Raw genomic sequence first — 20,534 nt, 5'->3', positions numbered from 1 at the left:
TTATGGTAATAAAATATTACCTCTCCCAAAATTGTTAGAGTTAGATGAAAATATTGATTAAAATATTACTTTTTAAACAAACAAAACCACTGAAATTCACCAGGTATATTCCTCTCAAGTAACTATAACTTGTGCACTAAAGTAACTATTATTTGCACCCTCACCATGCTCTGCTTATGACCTCAAATATTACATCACTCATGACATTTTCTATGAGATCATTGATAACATCACTGCAACATCTGAAATTACATCATTGATGGCAACACTGTGCATAGTGGGGGTGCAAGTTATATTTAATTAAGGGCATGAGTTATCGTTAATTTAACTTTCCATGCCATTGGTATAATTTACCTGCACTGTAAACTATAGCCTTCTTCTAAAGTTAAATATGTCTATTGGGGAAGAGACAATTTCCATTCTTTTGAGGTCATGGCACCTACAATACGGCCTAGACAGGAGTGCACAAGTAGGCCAAGTTCAACATTAGGCAATACCAGTCAGTAAAAAATGTGGATGGCCTTGCAAAAATAGGAACTTTCTCTCATCTCCATTTTAACTTTGCCCAACCCTTTGTGACATCAGCATGAAACTTTAAGTTTTTGCATTGGCCTTACCTTGCTAAAAGTCTGCCAAATGTCATGCATATTTGTTAAATAGCACAAAAGTTATTAGCCTATGAAAATGTTAAACCGCCTTTTAAAGATTTGCATGAAGCTTGCCATACCAACAAAATAATTAACATACTAAGGGGCTGATTTGGATGTCGGTCAGAAACCCTCCGACCACAGGTCAGAGTTTTTCAGACAGACATCCAAGCTTTTAAATCTGACAGTCTTATTACAATGAAGGCTGTCAGATTTGAAACCGACCGATCAATCCGGCAGGCTTCTGATGGGCTCAAGGAGCCCGAAGGCAAGTCGGAGGCCACACTTAATCCCCTACAGACGACGGTTCCTCTGTTGGGAGTATGATGTCAGTTTCCGACAGCCTTTTCATGTTGGGGTTTCCAACATGAAAAGCCTGTCAGAAAGTGACTTTGGGAGCCCCTAGAAGGTCCTCCATGCCTCTGCGGCCTCCAGTTGGGAGCTTGGGAAGCACCATAAGGTGCCTGCAACGCAGTGCAGATATTTACACAAATTTCCATTTCTCTATGGGAGCTTTTGCTGCGGCCGGTTTACAACCGCAGCACAAGCTCCCATAGAGAAATGGGAGTCTGTGACCGCACTCTGTGAGGTCGAATCCATATAATGCTATCAGGACCACTGACCGGAGGTCGCTTGGTCCCGATTCTGCAATGGTGTTGGGCAGATTTGAGTTCGCCCGACTTCGTAATCAGCACCTAAATGTCTGTCAAGTGTATTTATCAGATAATGCCAGAGCTATTGGGAAAGGAATATTTTTTTTATCCTTCCTCTTAGCTGCACCCCCCCTCACCCGTGATCAAATTATGGTACCAAGTGATATGATTGGCTGCCGCACATCAATCCTTGGCAGCAGTTTAGGCCCTTCTTCACCCTATGTTATAGTGGTGGGATCCTCAAATGGGCCCCTGTTGCTTTACTGACACCTAAACTGGTGACCAGTGTCTGTAACACAGTCTCCAGCTGCTATTGTAGGTGTTGGGCTACCTCAAACACACTCAAGCATCCTTCAGAATTGTGAATCCTCTTTTGGATTTGCAAATGTAAACAACATAAAAAGTGGAATACCTGGCTATAGGCCCGAGCACCATTGACAAACACTCCATATACTCCACTGAAAGCTGTGTGCAGCAGTGTTAGGCCATCTGCTGTGGATTGGGTGCAAGGCCTGGCCCCAGGGTGTGAGCAGTGAAAACAGATCACCTATGGTGGGAAGGTGCAGGGGGGGGCCACATGCACCTAACCAACCAAGTCCACAGCCACAGGCCTTGAACAGTGTGGGCCAGCCGTCCACAACTGTAGATGTGCGGAGTTTGGCTGTCGGCCAGGCAGTGCAGGAATCTCCTTCTGCAGGCAGCTGAAGGCCAAAGCATTGGATGTTGACTTACTACGGCCAGGGCCTGCGGCCAACCCTCTCTGTACATATCCAAAGGTTGTGCACAGCCAGAATTAAAAATGTCCTAAAAAAAAAATGTGCACAAAAATTGACTTTTGGTTATGGGCCAAACATGGAACACCACAGAATTGGGTCAGTTTAGGCTACCAACATACAGACACACCATGCCTCGTGTTGCCGGCCATGCTCAATGGCACAAGAAGCTAGCAATCAAGAAAGCCACATGGTGGGCAGCAAAAATGATAGTTGTTGCCTCTAAATCACGTATTTGCATGTATCGAACGGAATGAAACTGTGCCTTTTTAACCATATATTTCAATAGGATTACAACATTGTGAAATGATAATTAACAGTTTAGAATTTAAATCTTAGTTGTTGTTCTTAAAAGCCCTGCTTTTATTAGAGAGCATCGTTCTAGAAGAATAACATAATGCAAAAAGGCATTTGTGTTAATGTTTTCACGAGTAATCCCTATCTTGCTTCTTCTAACAGGAGTGCAGTTCACCTTTCACACTTTTCATTTGGAAGATCTTCATGACTACCTGCTAATCACCGAGAATGGCAGCTTTACCCAGCCGCTGGCACGGCTGACTGGCTCCGAACTCCCTGCTGCAATCAACGCAGGTCTCTATGGAAATTTCAGGGCTCAGTTGCGCTTTATTTCAGATTTTTCCATTGCCTACGAAGGATTTAACATTACTTTTTCAGGTATGAATGAAAAAAGATTTTAGCAAAAATTGTTGAGGTTAAGAACCTTATGTTATGAACTATTATTATCATCTTTATTATTATCATAATTAAATGAGAGCCATGCTTGTAATGTGTTTTGTCTAATTGCACCAGCCAGATGACTGTGTATTGTCACTCTCATAGTTCAGAGAAAGTGTTGTACAGCAGAAAAACAGCTTTTACTACTATATAAAATCCCTATGAACTTTTCCTCTGAGTATTTTCTTTTATGTTTGAAAAGCTTTATTGAAGAAAATTATAAGCAAACAAAGACATCAGCAGAAAACAATAAAATAAAATTTAATGGTATAAAATAGTAAATGCTAATGTCAATGAGTGGGAATCAAAAAAGCATTTTATGGGGATTTTAAAGAGAAAAGGTAAAGGGAAAGAAGGGGGAGGGAGGAAAGACAGCAGCATAGGATATACAATGCTAAGGATAATTACGGCGAATGATCAAATGGTACAATTCTAAGACAAAATTAAACAGCATAAAAAAGAATAACAAAGTATGTGAAGAAACTGTAAAAGATAAAATGACAAGAAGGAGAGAGTAAGAGTCCTTCAAGGCGGTTTAAAATTCTCTGAGTGGATAGAAATAGGCTGTTTCAAAGCCAATCGATCTAGGTATAAGGTGAGGGGTAACCAGTAAAGGTCCTCTGAGTATTTTCTATTGCTGTTGTTTTTAACAAGGTTTCATAAAGGTTCTACACATATCCTGTATTATCACCACATTTTTACAATATTAATTTAGAAATTACCAACCCTGATCGAAGCTTAAGGTAGCTGCATAATTGATTACAAAGAGAGGCCACATTGTTAAACAAACGTAAAAAAAATGATAGGTCTGATTTAATAGAGAAATGTCACCTTCCCACACACACAAGGTAAGGGCAATAGCATAGGCACATTCAGAAATTAAATACAGACAGCCATGCACACACAAGCATCATACATAAAGGCACACATGTAGAGACCGCAGCATTTAAAACGTTGTAAACCATATATTGGCACCATCTGCCTACTACAGCTTTGTAACATTAAGTAGTACAGATTTTAATTGTCATGATAAACTAAAAAGTGACAAAATAATACTTATTGTAAGCTCAAGTATCATATACCCACAAAATGTGGCTTCTTAATGGGTTACTAGTATGTCTCTAATATCTAGTATGTTTACCGATTGTGTTAGTCCACATAATATCGTAGGTCCATTACACAAAAAGCACTCCTAATTAAGAAAATAAAAATTTCAATGCGCCCTGAAGAGCATAAGGAGTGTGGCAGATATCCCCACACTGCACTGGGAGATTCTATGTCACAGGCTGTGAAGGAAATGAAATGTCTAGAATATTCCTCCGAGGTCCCAATTTTCACAATAACATAATGTCAAATAGATTATGGTCTTGTAGCCAAAACTCTGACTCCAGTTTGCCTCTAGTCCTCCAAAGCCTAAGAATGCACATTTTTACTTGTTGATGTTGCAATCCATCTTTTCCATTGGTGGGTGATTTCTGGGGAAGCAATTATGTTGTGTGGTATAACTGATTGGATGGCAAATTACCTTTAATACCCATTGTCTCTTATATTATGCCCCATAGGTATGTCAGTATTGGCTTAGATTAGGACATTCTCAAAGAGAGTGTATAACATTGCTATTTGGGTGTGCCCATTTTAGGCATAAAGTTCTATTGTGTACGGCTGCATCATTCAGCCTTTTGGGATTCCAGTGTAATTTGTGCAGGATTTTAAAAAAATAACAATTTTAGACTTTCTTCTCTGAGAAGTCTATCATGGTCCCTCATCAAGTCAGACCAATTCTTCTTATCCCAGTGCTGAAGCAGGAGCTATATGGGCTAAGCCATGGCTGTGGCTAGGTCAAGAACCAGGTTTTCAGTTTCTTTTGAAATTCAAGAACTGAGGTGGAGGCTCTGATGTGCTGGGCAGGTCATTTCAGGTTTACGAGTGAGGTAGGAGAATGCAAGACTGCCCAAACTGACTTTGCATATGTGGAAAGTGTGTGAGGATAGGAGTTCAGCTTAGAGCAGTCTAGTAGATTTGTGGAATTTTATGCTGCTGTTGAGGGACCCATGTTCTGTAAGGCATTGTGCGCATGTGTAAGGATTTTGAAGAGTGCTTGTTTGTGGATTGGGAGTCAGTGGAGCTTTTTGAGGTGTGGTGTGATATACATGCAGGGTGAGAGGTTGAAGGTGAGACTGGCTGCAGAGTTTTGTATGGTCTCATGTATTCTGGTCAGTTAAACATTGATTCCAGCTTAGAGTGCGTTACTGTAGTCCAGCTTGCTGGTGATGAGGGCTTGAGTTTTAAACTGTTTTTTGGTGGGGAGGTGTTAGAACATTTTCTTGACCACTTTGAGTGTGTGGAAGCAGGAAACGGAGACTGCATTAATTTGGCGAGTCATGGCGAGTTGGTTTTCAATTATTTTTTTGAGGTTCTTTATGTGTGGTTGCCGGGTGGGTGGTGTGTCCGAGTTCAAGAGGTCACCAGGTGGAGTCCCAGAGTGAGATGTTTTTCTAGAAGACTACTATTTCCTTCTTGTTTGTGTTGAGCAGCTTGTTTTCATAAGTCTGGCGGGTTCGGTCATGCAGACAGAAAAATGAATGTGGGTGTTTGGCGTCTTGCCAGTGTGGGAGAGTTTGAGCTGGGTGTTGTCAGCACAGGTTATGATGTTGCTTCCATGGATGTAGATGATGCTGGCGAGTGGGGTCATGTGGGCATTGAACAGAATGGGGCTGAGTGAGGCTCCTTTTGAAACTCCACTCATGAGGTTGCAGCCTGCCAAGAATAAGCAAATCTAGTGATGTACTGGTTCTTGGTTGCCAGTTTTTATTCACCTGTTCGATAAGAATTGGTTGGGAGACTGTGTGAAAGGCTGTGGAAGGATCCAATTGGGTAAGGGCCAGGGTTTCACCTCTGTGGATGATAATCTAGATTTTGGCAATGGCAGCAAAGAGGGTGGACCTTGTACTGTGGTTAGGCATGAATATAAATTGAGTTGTGTTGGGGACGCGTACAATAACATACGAAAAGTATCAGAGTTTAAGAACACAATGCACAAGATGTCACATTTGTTTCTCTGAAGTACAGCGCTACTTCAGTTTTCTTATTAGCAGCAACTCAGTGACTAACAATACAATCAGAATATTGCTTCATTTGGGGGGGGGGTAGAGAAGAGGTAGACAAACCATAACACCAAAAAGAGCTGTAGATCTCTATAACCTGCTTTTTATTTTCCTCATTCACTCATCTCATGTCAGAACTCTTGCGATGTCTTACCATTGGATAAAAAATCAGGACCGTATGCACAAGCATCTTAGTAGTGTCTTTGAACCTTACCTGTGCTAATTTGTTGTTAAATAAAAGAACGTTTAAAGTCAGTTTAGAATGCTAACAGAATTTATAAAAGATGGTTGAATACACAAGATATAAAATGTCAACGGTTCTTGTTGGTTTCATCTCCCGACAGAATACAATCTTGAGCCATGTGAAGACACGGGCACTCCTCAGTTTGGTAACAGAATGGGATATAACTTTGGAGTTGGAGACACACTGACTTTCTCCTGTTTACCCGGTTATCGCCTTGAAGGAGCATCTGAAGTCATCTGTCTTGGTGGTGGTCGTCGTGTTTGGAGTGCACCTCTGCCAAGGTGTGTGGGTACGTGGTCAGCAGCTTTCCTTTGCTTGTATGTGTGGTCATTGTCTTGAGAATGTAAAGCATGACTTGCTATGTAGTTCATAACTTTATTATTGAAGGATCACAATGTCAAAATATAGTTCTTGTAATGTTGAGGGTGATGAAGAAGATATACCAATAGCCCCCTCTGTATTCTTCAATTATACAGAATAGTATATAAACTTAAGACGAGGCCCATTGGCAGTTGTTAAGAAGAGTATATATCTATGTATGTAACCAGGGCCATAAATTATGTGTGATTGACTTTTGCTCATGATTGTGTATTATTCTGTCATGATTGTGTATTATTCTGTTTTTCTCAATGGATTTTTCAGCATGCTTTTATGGTTTTAATTAACCAAATAAAATGATTATGGTTATGCCTGACTGTATGTATATCAACATGTCATCTCATTTACATCTTTTTCATATTTCCAAGAAAGTTCTTTTGGGTGTTTGAGGGTACTTTTCTGAGGGAAGTTAATAACCACTACTTCCCTCACTACTCCCTTTCAATTTACCATATTTAAGTGCATCCATGTTTTTACACTTAGATACACACAATGCTGAGTTGGGCCTGTACAAATTGAAACCTGTTGAAACACGATCAGCACGTTACACACCTATTTGTGCAACACACCAAGCCAGAGATATTTTACCCCTGAATAAGGACATGTTGTGTACCAATTGAAAGTAGTTCTGAAAAGTATGCAGCTTGACCACCACATTATCTACAGTAGACTGGAAACAGACAGTGACTTGCTAGGAAAATATATAATCTCCACATTACTCACATCATCCTCCATGAGGTATGCAATTAATCTACCTACCCTAAATCTACCTACCCTGTTTTATTGGGATTGAAGCCAACCACTGACATGTTAGACAAAATATCTCTGGAGAGGATACATGAACCCAGTTACCAACATCACTGGTATCAGAGATGCAAATAGATGAGAACCTCTGGTGGGTGGCGGGGGGAGGAGTGGGGAAGATGAACAGTTCAGCCAAAAAAGTCGGGGGGGTAACAATTTGAGAAATGGGGCGGGCTATCTTTAGAGCCAATAGAAAAAAATAGAGGGAAGATTGTACATTTTAACCATTGGTCAAAGTAGATACGGTTCCAGCTAATATGTTTCAGGAGATGTGCCAATGTTTATAGGCTATTGACAGATATTTGCAAAATAAAATGTGTGATTTTTGCAAAGCTGTTTCTGGATGATTATACTTTGTTGTCAAATCTCTGAAAATTACTTTTGTGAGATAACCATAAACACATGAAATAGTTTTTATTTCATCTTCTCAAAGACCATATTGTCTGACTGTTGACCAAAAGGGCCATTCTCATTCAGCTCATCTGAATGTTGCAACAGAAGCTTCATTGAAGCCACACACATGTACAGGTCTCAGAATATTGATCTGATTGGGTTAGCGCACCTGATTTGGGGATGTGTGACCAACAAGTCTCAGGTTTGATTCCTTATATATTAAAACTCTACGCTTTCAGGCAGAAATGGTAAAATGAACAGGTGTACTGTTTTGAGATCAAAAACACTAGGTGATTCACCCCAGGGTCGAGCAGTGTGTGTTTGTCTAGTTTCCTATATGGGGAGTTTTTGATGTCGTACGTCAGGCATGAGTTATGCTTTAATTGATTTTACTGCTGTGCTTTTCCAGGATTTTGGAAAGAAAATGATCGAGAGATAAGTTGCACTGATTTTACATGCTAGTTTTCCAGACCTGTACATTTTGGTTTGTTGTTCCTTCAGCCAGTAAATCCTAAAGCAGGAGCACTGGACCTGTTATAATTGTGTGGTATAGAATTGAATTCCCAGAGGAATGTGCACCTTGCAAGTGGGCTGATTTGATAGAGAAAGGGGGTTTCCATGAGGTTTGAGAAGAAATGGATTTTGTTTTAAGCATCCTCTTCCTATACATGAGTCTTGGATGACATCAGTGGGCAGGATTCACACTGGAATTGTATTTTTATTTTGACAATAACAGTTGCCATATTAAAAAAAAAAAGAAAACCACCACTCCAGAACAAATAATACTGACCTTCAGGTGTACCTGGCTGAAAAGGGTATGTGGTCTCCATTTCTGGAAGCCAAGGTAGAGGCAGACAGCAAAAGAAGAACACGCCTTCTCGGGAGCCACCTGGAATCTTTGTAAATGTGTGTAATTGGATAATAAACAAATCTAAAGACTGCTCCAGGGCCAGTGAACATTCCAAATTGATGCAGCGATCTGCTGCTTATTTGTGACAATATTTATTCTTTTTGAGAGGTAAAGTAAGGGTGTTATCAGTTGCTTCCTTCTAATGGAAACCTAATAAAAAGGTTTGCACTGTGTGTAGTCTGATTGCGTATTAATACAAATATATATATATATTTTATTACACAAGTTTTATCTTAAACCCTAAGGGCCGGATCTACCAAATATCGATTGACAAAATGTGGTTGCAAATTGAGCACCAAAGTTTTGCGAAAGGAAATTAATCTTGTAAACCAACCTATATACTAATAGATCTGTTCACAAAATTGCAAATCACTTTTGGTCACAGTCTGAACTACTTAATGAATGTCCATGAGGTAGGGGTGAAAGTGAAATTCACTATGATTGGAAGCCATTTCTAAAGACCAATTTGTGAATTGCTTTGTAGTGTTTACTACATTTAAAAGACAAATAGGCATTTAATGGTCACAAAACCTATGATTTTGTGAATCACAGGTTTTATAACTGCAGTGTGGCTTTATACATAATACCCAAAAGTGATTTTCACATTTTGTTGCAGCCTATCTTATACTGTGTGTAAATACAATTTAAAATAATACCTTGCATATTTACAGTGCTTTCAGCTTCAGGCTATGACTTGTAGCAGTATACATACACGTCGCTATTCCCTGGTGCACTAACCAGAATTTAGTTATGTGGCTGCTCACATACAGAGACATCTGCAGTGATCATGTTAATCAACAGAATATTCATAACATAAAAGAATGCATTTGGCACTGGTTACTTTAATTTGCATTTCATTTTCATTTAGAGAGTGTGTGCAGTTATATTCATTTACATGAAGGTGAAAGGTCAACTTAATGGTTGTAGAATGCTTTGTTCTTTTTTAGAACACTTTTCTGGCCCATTTCCCCCCTACAAGACTTTCTCGCATGCACCACTACAGAAAAGCATGTCCCAGCCTTCACCCTAATATGGATGGCGGTGTCTAACAGACACCGCCACCATATGAAATCCTTTTCCGCCCGGTCAACTCCTTGACCAGGCGTAAATGCGGCGGACGGTCTTTCCGTCTGCCGCAGTCCCCCCACCATAGTAATATGACGGGGGGAAATGTGTGGCGGGCGGGGAAGAATGTTGTTGCGGATTGCCACCACCCGCATGGCGGTGGCGATCCGCCCTGCATCCTAATGGGGCCCTTAGAGTCAACTTATTTATCCTGGATAGAAGAGGGAGCAGGTCCAACCCTTCATGGCTCCTCTCAGGTCACAGGCCGCAGGTCCATAATTTTTCTGATCTTTCACATGTCCAGAAAAAGTTCTGAGGAAGGCTGGGTGAAGGTTCAGCTTTGTATGGGTCACTAGCCTGTTGGTAGGGGAAAACCTGTGACAATCCTAGTCCCTCTCTGACTAGTGGAGTAAATATTTCCAGGCCCTGGCCTGCCTACATTTTCAGTAGTTCCCATTTACCTCACTGAAAACAGCCCAAAATGCCATGTTGGCAGGGCCGAGTCAAGATGACTGAAGGCTTCAGCCTTAATAAACTTTGGCTCTGAAGGATGAGGTTGTGTTTGAGAGTGTTATAGGGAAAGCACTAGTGTCCTCCTACATCTAACACTAAAATCCAGTTGGAAGCAGTCACTAGAACCACAGCAACGCAGGAGACAGATGTCTAGTAAACCAAAGCAGAGTCCCTACATGACCAGATAGGAGGTACACAATAATTGTTATCTGAACCTGTTTGAATCCTTTGAAGAGGGCAAACATTTTATATGTGCCTCACACAGAGCGGTAAGGCAGGATTCAACACTCTTGTACTAACAGGATGCCCACAGACCACATCCTGTAAATGGTCTGCTGAGCTCAAAGGAGTCATCCCTGCTCATTCTGGTCAAACGGTCAATCAAACTGACCTCCTGTGTAGCTCCTGGTAGGATGTTCACACCACAGTCACACCTCATGCAGGCAACATAGAGACTAACCTGCTGTAGGAGGTTAATGCTGATTAGCCCATGAAGGCTCAGGCAGGGAAGAGGTAATTTTCTAAAAGTTACTTTCCTCCAATGTTTCTAAAGATCAGACTTCATTGGATAGGAGTTTTAATACCTATTAAAAATAACGATTTATTTGTTTGTCAAGTTGGGCCCATTTTTCACATCACATAGCATTTTTACAATTTCAATGAGCACTCTGGTTTTCCACATAGCACAGCTAGGCCTTTGACAGTGAAAATAGCTTTTAGGGCCTGGTCACTATAGAAGTATGGTAACATTCAATTTCTACATGTCCCACTTTTAAATATCATGCATCCTTTTTTACCGGCTACACGGCCTATTTGGGGTGACCTACTGTTATTTAAAAGCATGGTCTGTACTTAACAGTAATGAATATTTTGACCATTCACGCTGCAGGGTTTACACTGTAGCAGTTAAGCTACACATGGTAGGCCTGGCGCCATGTGTTCAGTGCCACTGTAGTGGATGGCAGAATAGGTGCTACAGTCCACAAGTTAAATTGATATTTTAATGCCATGGGTGTAGTTTCACACCATATACTATGGCCTTATAGGAAAGTTAAATGTGCCAATCCATTTTTAAGACAATTTCGACATGCTTTGGGGTCAGAGCATGTACACTCAGCACTGGATTTATAGGTTTTCTAGATTGTTATAGATTCGCAGAGTTCGATTTTCTAGACCCCTGGAACTAAGGGCTCGGTCAAAATGCCAACTCAAAACAGAAAACCAGTTGAACTGCAAACACTCCACAACTGAGCACCATCTAAGTGAGATGTTTTTCCGATAATGATCAAGCCCTTAGGACGTTACAGGGATAATCCATTGAACCCCAACCCCTCTTTCATTAATTAATAACACACTGGAGAACATTATGACAAAGATTCCATCTCCAAAATCTTCTCTACCCTATAGCCAATTAATCACTTTAATGAACCCCTACCCTCCAACTGCCTCAATGCTGCCTCCCAATTCATTGTTCCTTACTGGACTACAATAATAAATGCTTCTATCCAACAGGGATCGATTCTGGACCCCTTGAAAGCTGGCCAAGTCCTCCCCATCTTAAAAAACCCAGCACTGGATCCATCCTCCCCCGACAATTTCAGACCCATCTCCAATATCTCGCTACTGGCCAAAGTACTCAAGAAATGTGTACAGCTACAACTAAGTCAGCACATCAGTAACTTCCACCTACTTGATGACTTCCAATCTGGGTTTAGACCGGAGCATAGCACTGAAACGACTATGCTCCACATCGTGGATGATGCCCTCCAAGCCCTAGACCACGGCAAAACCTGCTTGCTAATCCTTTTAGACCTATCCTCCGCCTTCGACATGGTCAATCATGATAAACTTCTTGAACGCCTCGATCTCAGGATGTGTCTGGATGGTGTGGTCCTAGATTGGTTCAGGTCCTTCCTCCATAATCATTCACAAAGATTTCTCATTAACGGCAACCTATCAGCTCCCTCTCCGGTTACAGTTGGAGTCCCCCAAGGATTAACCCTGTCCCCCACCCGCTTTAATATTTACTTAGAGCCACTCACTGAAGCTCTTCGTACCGCCAACATTTCCTACCGCATGTACGCGGACGACACCCAAAATATACATCAATATCTTTTCATTGGAGGAGATCCTCTCCCTGAACAAGACCTTGAAAATGACTGTCCAGTGGCTAGCCGCTAACCAACTAAAACTCAATGCAAAGAAAACCGAATTTCTCCTAATCTCCCCTTCTAAAGCCAACCCTGAGATTCAGACGTGGGTCAGGGCCATCACAGCCCTAAACTGCCCTCCGACCATTGTGGACTCTGCTAAATGTCTGGGCATAATCCTAGACTGCAATTTGAACATGCGAGACCACATCAACTCAATGGCTAAAGCAGCTAGATTCCACGTGAGCTATCTTTGGAAACTGAAACCTTTCATTGAAGATGCTGACCTAAAAATGGCAGTGCAAGCACTAGTCATCTCCAGACTGGAATATGATTGCTCACTGGTCGACCCAAGATCTCCCTCGCACCGTAAAATCTTTCCTCAACGCGGCAGCCAGACTACTCACCGGCACCAGGAAATTCGACCACATCTCTCCACATATGAAAGCACCGAACTGGCTCCCCATAGAGGCCAGAATTCAGCTGAAACTGGCATGCATCACTCATAAGGCTCTTTACTCAAACTCCCCTGCTTATCTGGCACAAAAACGAGTGATATCTGGAGGGAGCAGGAACTTCCGGTCCGCCAGAAACCTCTTACTCCAACCCGCCTTCCTCAAGAAAAAAAGAACCTATAATAGGGCATTCACCGGGGCAGCCCCTAGAATCTGGAACTCCTTCCCACCCAACATGTTATGTTATGTTATGTTATGTTATGTTATGTGGTTTTTATTTGGCGCACAGATGCTCCAGCTAAGGAGCGTCCTGGCGCCCGACAAGGCAGCTACACAACACAACTAAATAAAACAGCACAAGCAAATGACTAAGGGAATAAAAATGTTTTCACGGCGCGACGAAAAGAAAGCAAATCGCTCATAGCGCGAATTGCCGGGGGTAAGGAGTTCCACAAAGCAGCGGCCCGCACTCGAAATGAGCGTCCACCGGCCCTGCTTCGCTTAAAGCGCGGTACCACGGCCAATTCGAGGTCTGCCGATCTTAAGGGTCGTGCTGGGATGTAGTTGGCCATGAGGGTCGTAAGGATCGTTGCCGGGGACCCCTTCAAGATCTTATAGGCGACGCAGAGGACCTTAAACTGAATCCGCTGCGCCACCGGAAGCCAATGCAGCGCTCGTATGGTGCTGGAGGTAGGACAGAATCTTGGAAGGCCTACCACCGCTCTCGCTGCGGCATTCTGGATCCGTTGCAGGCGCCCGATCTCAGCTACGTTCAACCCGGCCAACAAAGAACTCGCATAATCCAGCCTGGAGATGACGGTAGCTTGGATCATGAGTTGCCGAGTAGGGGCATCGAAGAACTTTAGCACAGGACGGAGCCCACGCAAGATGCCGAAGCAACATGCAGCCGTGCGTTTGGTGTGGCATGCAAACGTAAGGGAAGGGTCCAACCAGACCCCGAGGTTCTTAAGCTCGGCGACTGGGATGGGAGCAGAACCCAACTCCTCCGGCCACCATCTCTCTCCCCACAGTTCCGGTTGTCTACCAAATACCATCACCTCGGTCTTACTAGCGTTTAGCTGGAGACAATTGAGCGTCATCCAGCTAGCGACCGCCCTCAGTCCTTGTTGAAACCTGGGAGCGTCGACTTCAGCATCCCCGCTGATCGTGACCGCTAGCTGGGTGTCATCGGCATATGACACCATGGTCATACCCCATTGTTTGACAACCTCAGCTAGCGGCCTTACGTACAGGTTGAACAGCGTAGGACTCAGCGAGGAGCCTTGGGGGACGCCCAGGTTCAACGGATGGAATTTTGACTGATAAGGTGGGACGTCACGCTAAAGGCCCGGTTGGTTAAGAACGACCGGAACCAGTCGAGAGCAGTGCCGGTAACACCAGCCTCCTCTAAACGCTGCAGAAGGATAGGGTGCGAGACGGTGTCAAAGGCAGCGCTTAGATCTAATAGCACCAGCGCTGCCGTTTGTCCCGCGTCAAGCACGGAGCGAAGGTGCTCCACCATATAAAGCAGAGCCGTCTCCGTGCTATGACCTGCCCTAAACCCATTCTGCGTGGCGTCGAGTATATCAGCTCGACGGAGATGTTCCGAGAGAGCGGCATTTACGTGTGCCTCCATCACCTTAGCCGGCCACGGCAAGAGTGAAATAGGCCGATAGCTCTCCGGCTTGCTCCCATCCAGGCTAGGTTTCTTCAGGATCAGAAGAATCCCCTCTCTCGCACTTTTCAAGAAGGAGGCCAAAACCTTCCTCATGGGTAAATTCCTCGTCTAAATGTCTGACATGCCTGACCATAAGTCTGATGTTCCTCAGACTAGTGCTTCTCCGTTAGATCACCAACTCTCCTCACAGATAACTTTTGGTTCCCTTATTTTTACTTATACTGTTTACTATTGTATTCCTATTATTTGCTGACTTTAAATATGATTGCATTTGTACTGTGTATCACCAGCATTCCTATGTTCCCTACACCCCGGCCCATCGCCATCCCCCTGTACAGTTCTGTATGTATCTCATTGCACCTTAAGGTTGTTTGTATTCCTCTGTATATCCTGTTAACGCTCTGATACTCTCACGGGTCAAGTTCGCGCTCTACAAAATACAAAAAAGAAAAGAAAATTCTAACCACAATAAAGACAAATAAAATGGCAGCAACGATGTTTGCTAAAAAGTGTAAATGAAGGAAAGTCCTCTAACATGATTGCATTTATATGTTTTAGCAACACCACTACCATTCTGCTACTTCTGAGTAGTAGTAATCTAGTTCTAGCACGGCCAATTTTTTATTTTTTTTTATTTTAGATGGTTCGCACCCGGAAAACTGTTTTAACAAAAGTTTTACATTCAATAAGCAGCAAGGCCTACTATTCTTGTCATTGTAGTTCATCTGGAACTGATCATTTCATCAAGCGAAGGCTAAGTGCCTCCCTTACCGACATCTTGATGTAGAATGAAGCCTTTAACTCCTTCCATGCGGCCGCAATTCCCCTGGTGTGCTGTAAACAACACGAACAGGGGCGGGCCATGACGAACCCCAGCCGTCATCAGCACACGAGCACCGTAGTGCATGACGGCTGGGGTTCGTCATCAGCATGGAAGGGGTTAACACCTCTCACTTTGTGTTTAGCATTATTTAACTGTATTGAAACTCTTCAGAATAAGCAATTACCAAAGATTGGCATGATGCTGTTTCACTTTTTTTCATTCTGCAAGACTGTGTTCGTCTAAAAACGTCTGTTCTTCTAGATACTCAGCAAAAACCAGTAGCAAGAAATGTAACACAGAAGTCAGTGCTTAGATTAAATACTGCAGATATATTCAATAAATACTTCAATATAATGCTGCAAAACATAAAAATATAAACTAACTGTGCATTCTATTAATCATATCTATTCACTCTGACATTATTGATTAGCACATGTAACTCAAGAATAGCCAGGAGAGAAAAGATATAATAATTATGAGAGTATAGCCCCAGTGTTAGAGTTTAAGTTTACCAGCAGACGTGTCACTCTAAAAAAATAGAGGTGACTATCCAAAAAGTGGTAGATATGCAACACCTACCCAAGCCAGTATGTGGATATGAGAAATGTCTGATATGCAATTGCCTTTGTTTTTGGAGATGGTATCCAGGTGAATGTCTTTAGTTTCCTTGGTGATATTTTTAATAATTAAAGGTGACCTTTGTTGGCCCATATGTTGGCTCTGTGTGCACAGACCTGCCTTGTCAGTTCAAACATTCTCTCAGTAATCGCAGTAGGCAGGATAGCAGTGACTGGTCATCTGTTTCGGTGCAGATGGTATGCAAGGTTTAGTATGATCTGGTGCTTTAGGAAGTATCTTATGCAAGTGCATGCTTGATTTAATTCTGTCTGTGTTACTCTTTCTCAGTGGTCCTAGCTATCGTTTCATTCCTGTCATTTGTTTCCAGGGCACTATATCTGTTTACTGTTGAAGATTAGCTTGAAGTGATACCATGAAGTAAGGTGAATGCCAGACTAGTTTTGCGGATGTGAATTTTGCTACAGCTGGTTAATGTGGAGTGGTTGCAGGGCAATTCTGACAAGATACTGTGGAATGATTTAGTCATATGGTGGGTTGTTTGCTGTAGTATGGTTAGAAAGAATAGGTTTAGCTAGTGTGCTGTTGAATGTGTGTGTGCATTCGTGAGCGTGATGTATTCGGAAGTTATGGTTGCATAGTATGCTTATGCGTTCGGTGTGTTTTGTTGAGTATGTTACACATTGTGCAACATGGTGTGGTATGCTGTTCACTGGAATGAGGTGCACATGTTGAATGAGATGGTTAAGGTTGAATTGAGTGGCTTGATCTGAAGTTATTTGTATAGCCAGTAGTGATAAAGAACGATGAGTAGTGGGTTGGCCCATAAACTGTATGGTACTTTGCTTTTGCTGTTGGTTGTTTTTTTGTAAGGTGTGATGTGGTATGGTATTGCAATGTGTATTGCAATGGGGTGTGGTGATGCATGGTGTGATAGTCTAGTGTGACAGTCTATGAGAATGTTGAATTGTGGCAAACTGGATTATTTGTTTTTGTTTTGAGAAGGGTGTGAGAGGTGGAGTTGTGGCATGCCTACACGCATAGTGATGTGGGACTATGATGGAGGGGTTATAGTTGTGATACTTGCATGAGATTTCTTAGTTTGTTGGGTTACCAATAGTTCTGAACTTTATGGTCATTATCTGCATGGTCTAGACTATTATGGATATTATTTTTGGTGATCTATGTGGTGTGTTTAGTGAGAATGCTGCATGATGTTGTTTACCCTCTTGCTTGGTATTTTGATGTAATTGCATACTGTGACATATAGTGGTGTGGAGGGGATTGCTGGTGGGATATATTACTGTCTTTTACTAGTACTACCTTTTGTGGAGATTCCATCTTTGGAAAACGTCTTGCAATATGTTCACAGTAGGGGAATGTCCTTTGCTGGATATGTACTGTTATGTTCATGGTGGAGAGGCCATGTTAAATAGTATGGCGTGGGATAATGTTTTATGGTGTGCTGTCTGGTCCAACTGTGTGTAATAAGGTATAGGGATGTGCAGTGTGATGATCTTTGGTGAATAGGTTGGGTCATGGGTATTGTTTTAGTTATCTGAGTCTTTTCATACATTCACATGAAACAGTGTTTTCCTATAATAATTCAAGACTATAGGTATCAGAATGGAAAGAAAGAAAAAGCCTAAATAAATTACCCATCATCCTCAACATGGAAAGTGTTATATGGGAAGGGAAGAAACAACAAAGAGGGGGATGGTGAATCTCCAATGAAATCCTCACTATGCAAGTCATTCCATGGTAGACATGACCATGCCATTGAGTCCTGCATACCCAAATGCATTGTAGTACTTCTAGGTTTCGTTTTGCATGGCTTTAGGTGCCAGAATGCAAGCATAAGTAGGTTGTGAGTGAGTGAATAATGCATGGCATACCACAATTACTCAAAGGAGGAGAGCTCTTATTCTGAAGATGGACTGAGGCTTAGGTGAACAATGGGCATGGAGGCCTTGTGTTGAGAAGTGGTGGCAGGAAGAGGAATGATGGAATGATGGAGGGTCTGATTCTCTTTGCTGCGAAGGTAAAGTTAAAAATTAAGGTTTAGTACCTTTGCACTTGCAAAAAACTGAAGGCAACTGTAAATTGAGATAATTAATTTAAAAACATGCACACCTAGAAGGTTTTAGCAATCAAATTAAAGCCCTTGCTTCTCAGCCCCCATATCTTAGGGAATCCTGACTCTATTCCTTCACAATCAACTAGCTTCATTAATCCTCCTCATTTTGATGGGTAACATGGTTGTACTGGCCTTCAGAATTAGTTTCTCCTGTGGTCTTCAGACTTTACAACAGCGTTTACAAGGACATAGTATCAGAAGAGTTTAGAATGCTCTAGAAGTTGTTTTCCCCTGCAGCATGATAATTTGATTATTAATACTATCAGCAAACATGGAAGGTGTTAACTTTTGTAAGAAACATGTTGTACATTTCTTTATCTATAGGCCTAATGTTCACGTCTGCCACATCATCGTTTAAATTAATTCAGTCCTTTATGAAAACAGGCAAACAAAATGTCTATACCCTGAGAAAACCTCAAAGAGTCAGCATAATTTTCATTCTAAAGTAAAAAAGCCAAATATTCCCGTCTCTGGCTTAAACCTTTTTCACCAAAATATTTACCATTTTTAGCATATGTGAATGGCGGACATTAGAATGCTAAACAATATCTATCTTAAAGTTTAACAATAACTTTTCACCCAGCATAGCCTTATAGTCAGCTGAAGTGCAGTTAAAGGCCCCGCAGCCGAGGTATAATGAAGAAAAAGGCCTTAACTACTGGTATATTCTTAAGCAGAAGGGCTATAAAGCCATAAGGACACTCCATCCACTGAGGGTAGACATTTCTAAATTTAAATGGGAGATATAAAAAGCAAATATTGGAATTTAGGAGCAGAAGACTTATTCCAGCCAATATTGACCATGAGCCCCTATATTGTCTTCAATGTGAATATGCCATTCTACACCTCATGCGTTTAGAACGCATGCCATTACAACGCGGTCATAACAATGACCACGTTGTTACATTGCAGACCATTAGAACGCAAGTCATTACAATGACTTGCTGTAGGAGGGCGCTGGATGCTGGAATAGTATAATTTACTATTCCAACTCCAGTCTGTGCAACAGTCGGGAAGGTGTTTGATTTAAAATCCAACCCCATCTGCCCCCTACAACAAGTGGTTATAATGGCTTGCATTGTAATGGCATGCAATGTAACAACACTGTTGTTGTAATGACAGTGTTGTAATAGCATGTGATGTGTAAACATCGTGGTAAATGATGATTACCTTTCAATGCATCTCCCAATGTTATAAGTTATGTTGACTTGTTTGAAGAAAGTTACCAGATGGATAAAATGAAATCAATTTTATGCACATATCGTAATAAAACAACACAATGGTATCTTGAAGAGAAAATTAAATCTAGACACTTACTCATGAGGATAGTTTAAATGTATTTCTTCAATCAAAATATGTATTTATCACTCATTTTTACAGTAGGCGATTGCTACTCAAACTAACTTCACATTCTGACTGTTTATTGGCCCCAAACACATGCTGTGTGTAGGGGAATAAGTGGAAATGCTGTGAACTCTGTTGATGCCACTGTTGAATATTATTTGATTTTCTATATTTTTCATATGGAATCGATGGCTTCATAATTAATACACAGAGTACATATAGCCGAGAAGTAATTCTATAAATGCATGATGACAAGGTCTACAGTGGTCCCTTATGCTCATTTTTATGAGCTCTGGACATTTTGAAATTATAGAATCGGCTATATCTTTTTCATTGTGGCACTTTTATAACACTCACTGCGTCCAAACAATGGGGATTTGACCTGTTTCCATTTGTGTTGTGTGATAGCCTCACGCTAATGAGAGAATGTTTGCCATGGTGCATATCCATAGTAGTGATGTACTTGTATGGACAAAAAGGGCTTGGTAGACTTGTTGAAGGCTCACCAGTCAGAAGCGGCACACATTTAGCATGCTGCCTGGGGTTCTTTTTTGACAAGGGGTACTGGGGCATCGAGGAATGAATCAGGGTAGAGGAGGTGGGTGAGGCCATGTATAGACACTGACAGTGTGTCAAAAACTGACTGTGAACTCTCTGGGCTGACTTGAAAGAACAGGAGTCACTTGCTCACAGAGAATTGAGGGAAACCCCATTCCATGGTTGTTAGACCTGGCATCCTTGGTGTTGTTTCCCCCTATCTTTTTGCCTCTACCTCCTGTAGTTTTGATGCTGTGCTGGATTTCGTTTTTGCTGGTTTAGATGCTTTGGACACTTTGCCACTGCTGACCAGTGTCAAAATGCAAGTGCTCCCTGTGTAAATTGTTATTGTGATTGGTTATACATGATTGGCATATTTGTATTACCAAGAGGTCCATAGTAAAGTGCACTGAGCGTGCCAGGGCTGGTGATTCAAATGCAACTAGTGGGCCTGCAGCACCGATTGTGCCCCCCACATGAGTAGCCCTAAAATGGTGTCTCAGGCCTGCCACCGCAGATTGATGTGTGTAACATGTCCTAATAGTGAAATACAGCCAATTTCGTTTTTCACCAGATTGGGAGACCATCTTGCCGATAGGATAGAATGGGGATGGC

The 20,534-nt window shown here is 41.9% G+C and overlaps 1 protein-coding gene across 1 annotated transcript in view; it reads left to right on the top strand.

The window, feature by feature from the left end:
* CSMD3 (CUB and Sushi multiple domains 3) overlaps positions 1 to 20,534 on the top strand; it is a 2,596,150-nt gene that overhangs the window by 1,532,242 nt on the left and 1,043,374 nt on the right. Inside the window, exons 21-22 of the mRNA XM_086918068.1 lie at positions 2,533 to 2,748; positions 6,257 to 6,445. Coding sequence (XP_086774194.1) covers positions 2,533 to 2,748; positions 6,257 to 6,445 — 405 coding nt within the window. The remainder of the gene's footprint in view (positions 1 to 2,532; positions 2,749 to 6,256; positions 6,446 to 20,534) is intronic.

Source organism: Lissotriton vulgaris, chromosome 4_1, assembly GCF_964263255.1.
Source record: "Lissotriton vulgaris chromosome 4_1, aLisVul1.2, whole genome shotgun sequence".
Taxonomy (NCBI): Eukaryota; Metazoa; Chordata; class Amphibia; order Caudata; family Salamandridae; genus Lissotriton; species Lissotriton vulgaris.
The sequence above is the reverse complement of the archived record's forward strand: the minus strand, read 5'-3'. Positions and strand labels throughout refer to the sequence as shown.